This window comes from Panthera onca, chromosome B3 (assembly GCF_046562875.1).
Source record: "Panthera onca isolate mPanOnc1 chromosome B3, mPanOnc1 haplotype 2, whole genome shotgun sequence".
Classification (NCBI taxonomy): domain Eukaryota; kingdom Metazoa; phylum Chordata; class Mammalia; order Carnivora; family Felidae; genus Panthera; species Panthera onca.
In genome coordinates, this window is record NC_138344.1 from 130,762,104 (window position 1) to 130,774,331 (window position 12,228).

The 12,228-nt window shown below is 43.0% G+C and overlaps 1 protein-coding gene across 1 annotated transcript in view; it reads right to left on the bottom strand.

The window, feature by feature from the left end:
* Positions 1 to 2,249: 2,249 nt before the first annotated feature.
* GALC (galactosylceramidase) overlaps positions 2,250 to 12,228 on the bottom strand; it is a 150,765-nt gene continuing 140,786 nt past the window's right edge. The window contains exon 17 of the mRNA XM_078447934.2: positions 2,250 to 3,316. Within this exon, the coding sequence (XP_078304060.2) occupies positions 3,173 to 3,316 (144 nt within the window). The 3' untranslated portion in view covers positions 2,250 to 3,172. The remainder of the gene's footprint in view (positions 3,317 to 12,228) is intronic.

The window sequence follows — 12,228 nt, forward strand, 5'->3', positions numbered from 1 at the left end:
GTGTATTGGAGAAAGGAGATATGAATAAAAGAAGCACGAAAAAAATGTAACCTCTGACTCAAATAAATGCTACGCAGCCACACTGTTATAGGAACAGACAGTTGGAGGACCTTACCCAGGCAGGGAAGTTCAGAGGAAGCAACAGTGGCCCTGAGATCTGAAGGAAGTAAGAATTAACTAAGCGGGAGGGAGTGGAGTGGGGAGAGAACTTTCCAGGCTGAGAGGACAGAAGTGCTGTCAAGGGAAAGACCAGTGTGTGTCCAAGGAACTGAGAGAAGGCCAAATCAGCAACAGCCCAGACAGCGAGGAGGGTCTTGGCATAAAATGAGTCTGGGAGGCAAACCAACCACACAGGACCTCACTGGCCATGTGACGGTCTTCTGCCTTTATTATAAGAAGAGCAAGAAGTGATGAGGCCTGTTTAGTTCGAGCGTTGGGGTGCGGGGCGTGGATAAGAGGAACGCCATGAGCAGGTTACAGGAAGTTCCAGAGAAGGCCCTGGAATCCAGCTGGCAAGACAGTAGGAGTGGGGGGATTGGCTGAAGGCGAGAGGAGGGATTTCCTCTGTCGTAACAAGAACAGTACTCCAGCAATGGGAGCCGGGGGTTTATATGGGAAGCAGGAGCCCTCTGATGGCTTTGATTCCCTGCTGGGAGGGGTAACGTGGGAAGAGAAGCAGGAAGCTTGTAGAAAAGGAGAGATCTGAAAGATTCTTGCAAGGAGTCAACTCTCCAGACACCAGGCCACTTTGCAGGGAACACCCCCGTGCCAGGCGAGGGGCTTGTATTTCCCAGACCTGCTAGGAGGCGCTGTGAAGCTTAGATGCCATCTCCCGTGGTGTTTCGATTCACACTACCGTCACAGGAGGCCCTTGGCCTGAGCAGAAGGTGGGGGCAGGAGGACTTGACTTTAAATATCCAGGCAGTTTTCCGTCTCGGCAAATTTGGAGAGTTGAATGCCTCTTTGAGGCAAACCGTTTCTCTCTTCCAAGAAAACTACCAGCTTTTCTTGGGGAAAATTATAAAGTCACGCTAACCGGAAGACAGACGTTTTAGAGGCCCAGAGAAGTGCTCTCGCTGGCAATGCAACCGGGTGTGTGCGGTCCCATCGGAGCCACGTCTCATTGGGTCCCAGGCTTCCGGCAGCAAGAAATGCCTCTTTGGTCCTGCTTGGATTTGGGAAGCACCAGAGCTGCAAGCTGTCACTTGTTCTTGGGGAGGTGTTTGCATTTTTATGGGCATTTTCATTCTGACTCGGGAGGTCAAACTAATACACATAAAGCGATTGGCAAGCTGTCCATGCCACACTCAGTGATTGAAGTTCGGAAGAGAGGCAGAAGACGAAACGTAGCAAAGGTTGCGGCCATCAGGGAAATTTCTAAGGAGGAGGTATTTGAATGAGGTCGTGAGGAACAGAGAGGCCTGGGACGTGTCGGGGAAGGACGGGGCATCCTTAGGAAGGGAGCAGCTTGCGTGTGATTTCTCAGCATGCTGGTCTGGCTCTATCACTTACTGGCTGCGTGGCTTTGAAAAAAAATAAATGAATAAACTCTTCGGGCTTCCTTTTCCCTAACTGTGACAAGAGCATATTAGTACCTGCATGCAAGGTGGTACTGAGGAGTCATGAGGGTTTCCTGTTCACCATATCCCAGCCACATGAAAAAGAACTAGCTTGGGGTGCCTGGGTGGCTCAGTTGGCTAAGCATCTGATTTCGGCTCAGGTCATGATCTAGCAATTCATGAGCGTGAGCTCCGCATCAGGCCCTGTGCTGACAGCTCAGGGCCTGGAGCCTCCTTCGAATTCTGTTTCCCTCGCTCTCTGCTCCTCCCCCGCTCACACTCTGTCTCTCAAAAATGAATAAACGTTAAAAAAAAAAAAAAAAAAAAAAAAGAACTAGCAAGAGGGCTCAAAAGGGTGACTAATAATGAAGACCTCATGAAACGACATTTGAAATGCTAAGATCCGAGGAAGGAGCCCTGAATAACCAACTAGAACAAGCATTCACCATATCAAGGGAAAAACGGGTAAGGAACCGCTAGTCAAGGTATGCGTTGAGGGGTAGGGCGGGGGTCTGTGGAAAGGAGGAGGAATTCTCTGGGGGAAGAAAGTACAGGAAAGCAACCCCATAAGAAGAATCAGCTGTTGACTGCCAAGCCCAAGGAAGGCAGAGGCCATCTCACACAGAATTAGTTAAGTGCATCAGTGTATTAGTTCCCTATTGCTGTTAAAGAAAATCATCACAAACTTGGTGACTTCTAACAACACAGATTTATTGTTTCACAGTTTATAAATTCAGAAGTCTCAAATTGGTCTCAATGGGCTAAAGCCAGGGCGCCAGCAGGCCTATGTTCCTTTCTAGAAGCTCTAGGAAAGAGTCTAGAGTTTTTTGCTCTATTCCAGCTTCTAGAGACCACCCACATTCCCAGGCTCATGACTCCCTTCTACCCTCCAAGGCAGCAATGGCCAGTTTTCCTCACGTCATATCACTTGGAGTCTCTCTTCTGCCTTTCTTTTCTTCTTAGAAAGACCCTTGTGGTTACATTGAGCCCACCTAAATAATTCAGAATAATCTCCCCCATTTCAAGCTCAGATGATTAACAACCTCAATTCCAGCTATAACATATTCACAGGCTCCAGGGATTCGTATGGGGATGTCTTTGGGGCGCCATTAATGTGCCCACTACAGTCAGTAAGAATTTTCCCACCCTTTAGCAACCTGTTGGCCTTAACTTCAACCCCAGACTGGCCAGGGGCAGCCTGGCAAAGTGTTAGAGGCTGGGAAACAGAAAAGGAGCCAATGTGTGCCTGTGTATCCACGGCATCAGCACAGTCCCTGGAATAGCAAGAGTAATAAATTAAATCAAGATTCAGCGGATGTCTGCACTCACATCCCGCGGTAATTGGGGGTTGAGCATGATTCCTGGTGGAAGCAGCCCCCTTAGACGCGCCCAGCCACATTTGCCATCTTCAATCAGGGAAGCCCCTTTGCCAAAACTGAAACTCTGCCTTATTCCCCTTCAAATTATAGTTATTGCTTTCACCCCAAACTCCACAATTGTGTAATTATACCTTGGAACATATGGTGCACACAGCTCCCTGAAAAGGGGGCCCCATCAAAATTTATAAGGCGAGAGTTTGCATCTCTGACTTTAAATGGGCTTAACCACTCAAATTAGAGCCGTTGTTCTATTCCAGAGAGAGAGAGAAGAGTGTTCAGCCATTCCAAGAACAAGCAGGGCAGCGATACCCTCCAGCCGCTGTCAGATGCAATCTCTGTTCTGCCAGCACAGAAGGTGGGACTGAGGCACGCAGGCTCCTAAAAGAGGAAAGTGAACATGTCAGCTGATCAGAGCCAACTTTTGATTTTTCACAAAAGGGGGGGAAGAGGGCAACATGAAAGACTGAGAGCCATATACAGAGAAGCAATAAGGTGCTTCCCGAATGAAGAGATCAAGCTCCCCTTGTTGGAGTGAGGGGTGGGAAAGTCAGCACCTGTTGCCAGCAGTCCCACCAAACTGGCCATCTCACTATAGGGGCTCAGAAACCTTCAAAAGCAATCGTGATACTAACTGGATAGTCTCCATGTGTCAGGAGTGTCCAGGGCAATAATCGGTGAGGGTTTAACCAGCACCGAAAGGGCAGGTGAGAGAGGTGGACTGTCGTGTAATCCAGGGAGGCTCAGCAGACCTTCTGGTGGCCAGGATGAATTTTCCGTCAAAAGCAGCTATCTCAGGCTCACTGAATAGTCTTCTGATTACCAGTTTGGCTCATGAATTTGGGGAAGGAGTTTTGAATAATCCAGGACTTGACAATTAACCATCTCCTCTGTACTTTAATAAATTTGTGTTTTTTATACATCTGGTCTTAGAACAGCCTGAGTCATTGTCTGATAATGACTCTAGGCTTTCCCAAATGCCCCATACTGTGGCCATCCATTGAGGGCCACCCTGGCAGCTACTCACAGCTCTCTCTGAATTTTAATCTTTGCTCTTTGGTCCTTGATTTATGGATCATTTAGAAATATTACTATCCTGGGGCACCTGACTTAGTCGGTTAAGCATCTGACTCTTGATTTTGGCTCGGGTCACGATCCCAGGGTCGTGGGATTGAGCCCCACATCAGGCTCCATGCCAAGCATGGAGCCTGCTTAAGATTCTCTTTCTGTCCTCTGCCTCTCTCTCTCTCTCTCCCCCTCCCTCTCTCCCTTTCTCTCTTTCTGTCTCACCCTTTCTCTCTATCTCTCAAAAAACAAATATAATAAAATAGAATTAAAATTAAAAAAGAAATATTATTATCCTGGAATAACCACACATTCACATCAATGCACCCTTCATGGTGAACTCCTACTCATCCTTCAAGACCCAACTTATATGCTATATTTCTGAGAAGTTTTTTTTTTTCTGGCTTACCCAGTTCTACTGGGGTTGGGGGTGGGGGGTGGGGAAGGACATGGAGAAAATAAATCATAGAAAAAAATGATGAAATATTAGCGATCCACTAGTTTTCTAACCTCTTTACATGAAGAACACTTGTTCAAGCAAATGTTGATATGGAAGCCAATACGTAAAACATGAAAATATAAAAAATGGATGAGCTCTGGCTAAAAGAGGGATAGGAGGCCAGTAATAATTCCCTTGGCTTCCACAATGCACCCCCATCGCAGTGAAACTTTTATCCCACAGTTTGAAAACCACTTATTCAATCTAATTGTCATTTTACAAATGAGGAAACTGATATGGAATTCAATGTCAGGAAATGGCTGATACAATTGTTTCATGGGGTTCTCCCAAAACAGAGATGACAATAATAACATAGTATTAATACCGCCCCTTCCTGGCTTTGGCAGGCACAATTTATCAATCCCATATGCAGCTTCAGAATCCTTCTCAAGGCACCATTTGAGTAAACTGCTAACAGCTAACTAGGGTTGATATTTAAGATTAATTTCTTTACCATTGCTATTCTCAATAATAATTTTTTCTGTCCTAAATGCTAACACATATTATTTTATAACCATCCCATCATTAACAAAAGTCATTAATATTTAAAGGGGTAGAAAAGGCTTGAATAGGATAACATAAGCCAACAGAAATCTCTTTTTTTTACATTTAATTAATGGTTTTACACTACATTTTGGGGGAGTTGACCTTCTAAATCTAGTAGTATAAAGCAAACAATTACTATCTGATTACATTTTCTTTACTAGATTAAAATGTAAAAATAAAGGTGCTCTATCTATTTCTTGGTGGTGGTGGGCAACAACTCAAAAATAAAAAAATGCTGGGGTGCCTGGGTGGCTCAGTCAGTTAAGCATCAGACTTGGGCTCAGGCCATGATCTCACGGTTCGTGAGTTCGAGCCCTGCACTGGGCTCTGTGCTGACAGATCAGAGCCTGGAGCCTGTTTCAGATTCTGTGTCTCCCTCTTTCTCTCTGCCCCTCCCCAACTCATGCTTTGTCTGTCTCTCAAGAATGAATAAACGTTAAAAAAAATTTTTTTTTAATAAAAAGATGGGAGGGCACCCTTGTTTTTTAACTGTCTAGGGTTTCATTGATTTGAGCTGGGAGTGAAAAAGCAAAACATTCCAAAGTCTGATCCTGGCTTAGCCTTTATCATTTTTAAAATATTCAGCTCTTGGGGCACCTGGGTGACTCAGTTGGTTAAACGTCTAACTCTTGATTATGGCTCAGGTCATGATTTCAAAGTTCAAGGGATCAAGCCCCATATCAGGCTCCGTGGTGGCAGTGTAAAACCTGCTTGGGATCCTCTGTCTCCCTCTCTCTCTACCCCTCCCCTATTCGTGCTTGTTTGATCTAAACAAATAAATAAACTTTTAAAAAATTAAAATAAAATAAAATATTCAGCTTTCTCTTATTAAGAATTGTCTTTGGGGGCTCCTGGGTGGCTCAGTTGGTTAAGCGTCCAACTCTTGATTTTGGCTCATGTCATGATCTCACAGTTCGTGAGATAGAGCCCCATGTTGAGCTCAGTGCTGAGAGCACACAGCTTGCTTGAGATTCTCTCTCTCCCCATCCCTCTTCCCCTTGTGCCCATGTGCATGCTCACTCTCCCTTTCTCTCTCAAAATAAATAAAATAAACTTAAAAAAAGAAATTGCCTTTGTGGGGAAAGACGTGAATATCCTTTACCAGTCAACAGAGCTGATTCAAACATATTGGCTATGTACGAGACATAGGTAGGCTTGAAGCACATCATACAGCCATCTGCTGGCTCTGAGACCCAGTCTCTCTCCTTAAGTTCCTGCGCTAGGGTTCAGGACCTGCTACTTCAAAATGTGTAGCACCTTGGCATATTAAATATCTTAAGTTGAAGGCATCTTTTTTTTAAATGTCAGAAGCAAGAATTTCGCTCTGACCTCTCCCACCATCTGCTGCCCTTCTTCCCTGAAATAAGTCATAAAATTCCTCTGGGAAACGTATGTGGCCTGTACAAGGAGAAGGGAAGACATTCTTATCACCAGAGATGGGAATTTGGGGCCAAGAAATCTGTACAAACTTGGTTAAATTAACCCTTACCTTCCTGGTTACTTCTTCACCATTTACTACCCCCAGCCCAATCCCTTTGTCTTGTCAATTCTGCACAAATATGTGTTTTTTGTCTAACAGATATTAAAGCTTCCTGCTCTGGTCACTTCTCCAGATCTTCATTTTCTTGTGAGGGCTCCCATGGATGTTTAAATATACACTAACATTTGAATGTTTTTCTCCTGTTGATCTGTCTTTGTCAGTTTTATTTTCAGATGCAGGCAGGGACCCTAATAGGGTTTAGGAAAAATTTTCCTCCCCTACGCCTGCCTATAGGCTCTTAAAACAGAAAAAGTCTTCCCTTTTGGAAGAACAGGGGGGAAAGTCATTGCCCTTCTCCCCACCCCCTTACTCCTCTTCCTCATAAGGAGGGGTCATTTATCTGCTTAGGCTGGTTGGGACAGAGCACGTAGGCCTAGTAGCCAAGTCCCAAGTCTCCATCCATCTTTCTCCATCTCTCCAACTCTCTGGCCTGTTTTCACATTAACTGTAAACTAGCCCCCCTCCTCCATGCAGTCAGCCAGTGAGAGAAAGTATCCTTGTGTCTGGGTTGCAGGTTCAATGGGAGGTAGAGAAGAGACCAGACAGAGAATGGAGGGGAAGCCCATTTGGGCCTTAAGTTCACTTCTCAATGTCCAGTGCTGCAACTGACAGACTCTGATCTCTTTGTGACTCTGAGTTGTAGAGTCTCTTCAGGAACCCCAATATTGCCCAAGATGAGGCTCTGTGCACATTGCATTTGTGCATGTATATGTGTGTTAGTTAGTACATGTCTCCTTGTTCGTCATGGTTCCAGACACACCAGAAAACTTCCAAACATCTGCTAATGCAAATTTTAAGTGGTCTTTAAGATCAGTAAGGCTCAACCAAGTGGGAAAACTTTCATTTTTCAAAAAACGTTCTGCGATGGGATCCTCATTACCTCCACCCCTCCACTGCACCCCTGTGCTGCAAGCACCTGCCCCATACACAGGTTCATGGAGCTTTGCTGGGAGCACTTTAATGCATGTCACACATCAGTTGTCTTCTCGCCAAAAGTAGTGTAGAGTCAGTGTCCTGGGTCTCTCACAGGACTAGATGGTGAAACTAAACTTCTACCCTCCCATTCATGTCACTTCCACACTCTCTTTGTGTGTCTCTTTGTCTAATCATTACTAGGAGTGACCATGAAATACCTAAGCGCCTTGCAGCTGACCACAGTTAGACAAGACATGCCTTTGCCTTCTCTGGGTTTAGAGTCCAACAAACCTTCCTGACACTTATCTCAATTCCTAGCAGCAGATCTGTTTTCTGGCTTAAATCATGAGCCTTCAAAAGACTGATTTCTTGGGAGCCTGATATGAAGCTCTGATTAGCTATTACATATATTGATATATATGGTGAGGAATATGGGAGGAGTTTCAAATCCTCGGGTTATCTCTGAAACCAGAAGATACACCCTACTCTCACTTTTTTAGGGCTAAAGCATCTGCAAACTTATAATAAACTTGCCTCCAAAAACCTGCTTGTCAAGTACTTTGACTTAGGCCTTAATTCATAAATGTCTCCGGGACCTTGGAAGTCTTTATGTAAAAATTTTCATTTCTGTTTTTAATAACTTACTAGCAAATATAAATATAAAAGAAATATATCCATATAGTAATACAAATTCAAATATTACTAGACCTGCTCAAAAGCTAAAAACTAAGTTTTCCTGAGGTGCCTGGATGGGTCAGTTGGTTGAGTGTCTGACTCTTGGTTTCAGCTCAGGTCATGATCTCATGGTTCATGGGTTCAAGCCCCACATCAGGATCCATGCTGATGGTGTGGAGCCTTCTTGGGATTCTCTCTGTCTTCTTTTCTCTCTGCTTCTCTCTCTGTCTCTCTCCTGCTCAAATGTGCTCTCTCTCTATGTAAAAATAAATAAATGAACTTAAAAAAAAAAAAACTAAGTTTTCTTTCCCCCTCTTCAACCAAGAGTTCCATTCCTCAGAGGTAATAACTCCTTCTTTTGTATAATTCTTTTTTTTTAAGTTTTTTTATTTATTTGAGAAAAAGAGAGAAAAAAAAAAGAGAGAGAAAGAGAGGGAGAGAGAGAGCATGCACAAATGGGGAAGGGGAAGAGAGAGAGTGAGAGAGAGAGAAAGAGAGAGAGAGAGAGAGAGAGAGAGAGAGAGAGAGAGAGAGAGAGAGAATCCAAAGCAGCCTCCATGCTGTCAGTGCAGAGCCTGACACAGGGCTCCATACCAAAACTACGCACAAGTTCATGACCTGAACTGAAATCAAGAGTCAGACACTTAACCAACTGAGCCACCCAGGTGCTCCTGTGTAATTCTTATGGGCTTACTTCCACAATACTAAGTGGGTGCATACACTGTATTTCTTAATTTGCTAACTTTAAGCATGATATATTGACTCTCTGCAATGAAAATGAGAGATTGAGTTCATTCATGCTGCCTCCAATACTGTGTCTTCTGTATTTCTGCCATATTTTTTATTCTCTAATTTATATTCACAAATCTTACTTACGCATTTTGAGTCTTTGAACCATTGGCTTTACACAATATCTTGGCCCATTAACTTTAGACAATATGTGATGGTGATGGAACAGGACCCCCATATTTGCCTTAGTGTCTCCTCACACCCTCCCAATCTTTGTCTCCTTTCCCCCTCAGTCCAACATGTCATTAACTTTATATGGCCAATGTCAAGGTTTATAACATGTGCATCAATGTAAAATAAATCTAAGACATTCATGCTTTATTTATTGTCTAAAAGTTTTCTGTCTTACTGGACTGCCCTCATCCTGGACCTTCTGCTAGACAGAGAAGGCTTTGGTCATGACTTTTATTTTTGTCTTCTCCCATCTGTGTTGCTGGGCTGCCAATTTCTTCAATTCCTGGGATATATAAGGCCAAAAAAAAAAAAAAAAGAGTCTGGCCTACTTTCTTTTCTTCAGCTTTCAATGTCTTCTTATGTTTGTTTTATATTTAATGTCTAAGATTTTTAGTTGTACTTAGTAGGGAAAGTAGAAAGTGTGTCTACTCCATTTTCTGAGAAACAGAAGTCTGAATTCCTTTGTAACTTTTCCAGAATATATATGTTTTTCATATTATCTCTCTGGGTAGTAAAACCCCTGAATCCTCACATGTCAAAAAATGTCTTTACTTTGTCCTCACTAGATACATAGTTTATCATGAGAATATAAAGACTTCTAGGTTCAAGGACTTCTGGTTTTAGCTCTAACATGTAAAGAGCTTGGAAACTGTCCTTCTTCTCTTTACAACCATAAAGAGCTGAAAAGCCTGAAAATCAATGACTTGTCATGGTCCCATCAGAGAACTGAGGTTTCAGGGCAAACCGCGACCTAAAATCTAAAGAGATGGGTGGATCCAGAGAGCCACTGCAGGGATCTGTTTACGTGCAACAGAAGCCACTGGAGCCATAAACTGATAGAAACACTTAAATGGTAATTTTTACAAATTGCTGGAGGCTAGATGCACTAGCATCAGAGTGCGGAACTCTTAGGGACCACAGCCTTCAGGGGGCCCGACACATTGTTGGGTTTTTACTCTTGGAGCCCCATTAGATTCTCATGGTGAAGATCTAAGAAAGATCCCCTCATGGCTCTGACAGGAAAAGGGGGAAGATAGCCATTGTCAATACTCTCCACAGAAAAAGCCAGGAGAAAAGACTACCAGAGGTGTATCCCACTTGGGGGTAAGACATTTTCTCTCTCCAGTCATCCTATTTCAGCTAGTCAGGAATGGGAAGGAGGTCATGAGTGGTTGGGAAACACTCATGAAGGTCACAGCCCTGTGACACAAGCCTGCTAAAAAACTGAGATTTAACCAAAAGATTACAAAATGCTTCACCTCCCACATACCTGACCACCAGACCAGAAGGGATCAGTATAAAGAGTGGATTGCAACCGAAAGAGTTGTAAGACATAGACTCTCTCTGAAGTACTTAGAGAAGCCCAAAGCCAATGAGGGAGATAAAAACAAGGTCACTAGAGGACTTTGAGGTTTCTGACGCCTGGATCTACAGCAAACATTAAACACAACTCAATGCCTTCTCAAATTGGCATAAAATATCACTAAAGGCCCATTTACTTCTGATTCTGTTAACCAACACCTTGGGCTTTCAGCCAAAAATTACGTGGCATGCTATAAAAGGAAACAGAAAACAGTCCGAAGAGACAAAGCAAGCATCAGAGCCAGACTCAGATATGACATCGATATTGGAATTACACAGGGGATTTAAAATCACTATGATTAATATGTTAAGGGCTCTAATGGGAAAAGTAGACAACTTGGAAGAAGAGATAGATGGGTAATGTAAGCAAGAGTGACTATGTTCTCATGGTCTCCTCGAATAATTATTAATAGTGCCTCCTTTTTACTTTCAAACCTGTCCTGGAGTAGGTAACAAAACATATGGGCATCTATTCATATGTCACCCTAACAGACATCAGATGTTGTTTCCACAAATATTTAATTCCATTTTTCTTTTTTGAAAGCTCCTTGAAGAATAGATACTCTACTGCTGCTGATTTGGGTTTTTTTAGTTTGGTTTTAGCAAAATTTGAAACTTTACAGGTGTCTTGACTATCCATCACAGCTATGCCAGAATGTTTCCTAATTTGTAGAAATCGAATTGTTTATGGTTTGAATTTTTCATTCAAAAGTTTTAAGAGTCCCATCAATATGAAGCCATCAATAATCTAAAAGTCATTTTTCTAAAAGGCATAAAAACTAGGAGCACAAGGTGTAGAGGATAACACTAGGATTGTTTGCCCATTCTCCTTTATCTGGTAACCTCCTCCCTCCCACCCCCACTGTGAAAGCAGCCATTTTGTAAACAAAACCCTGCCCACTGGTCACAGTTCATTGGTCTGGGGCAGATACTTGCCACCGTATGAGCCAATCAGAGCCAACCAGAGTCCTTCCCAGGAGTGTATAATTAGATCTCAAAGAGAATCCATGATTCTCTGGGTAGGTAAGGCCCAAAGATGTAAAGCTTTGGAATTATTGGTGGGTATTCCCTAATCTGGTGGAGAAAGAGGGAGAAAGAAAGGAAGCAAAGGGAGAAAGAGACAGACATTAATGAAGCCAATCACAGAAAGAAGCAAAATTCAGAGACAAAGAGAAAGCCTTAATGTCATTTGAATACCTGCTTGTAGTCATTTCTAAGGCTAATGGTCTCCTTATCTTTCCTGTGGCCTGATTGTTCTCATCTTCCCCCAAATACCCAGATTCCTGCCAATAAATTTCCTTTTTTCCATAAGCAGACTGAGTTTGCTTTCTGTCACCTTTGGGTTGAGGAGTCCTAACTAATACAAGAGGTTAATGTATGTGTCCCATTTAAGAAGGATCTTATGACAGGAAGTTCACAGAGAAGCTACACAGTTAAAAGCCTTTACTTCTAAGCTGAGATGCCCTCGAGCAATCTGCTGCAATTTCTCTACTTACCATTTAGGAATCTAAAGGCAATTTTTTTATATCCTTTCCTCGCTTGCTGTATCTCTAGAGTCATTCAACCACCCTTATCCTTTCAACTGTTTCCATTAAGGAAAATAGCACAGACTTTTAAAGAAAAGGTTGTTTGGCCTCATAATCCCCCTGATTAAAAATCTCTCTCTTTTTTTTTCTATGTAAGCCATTTCCAGTACTTACTTTTAAAGCATCAAGGCCTGACTTTGAA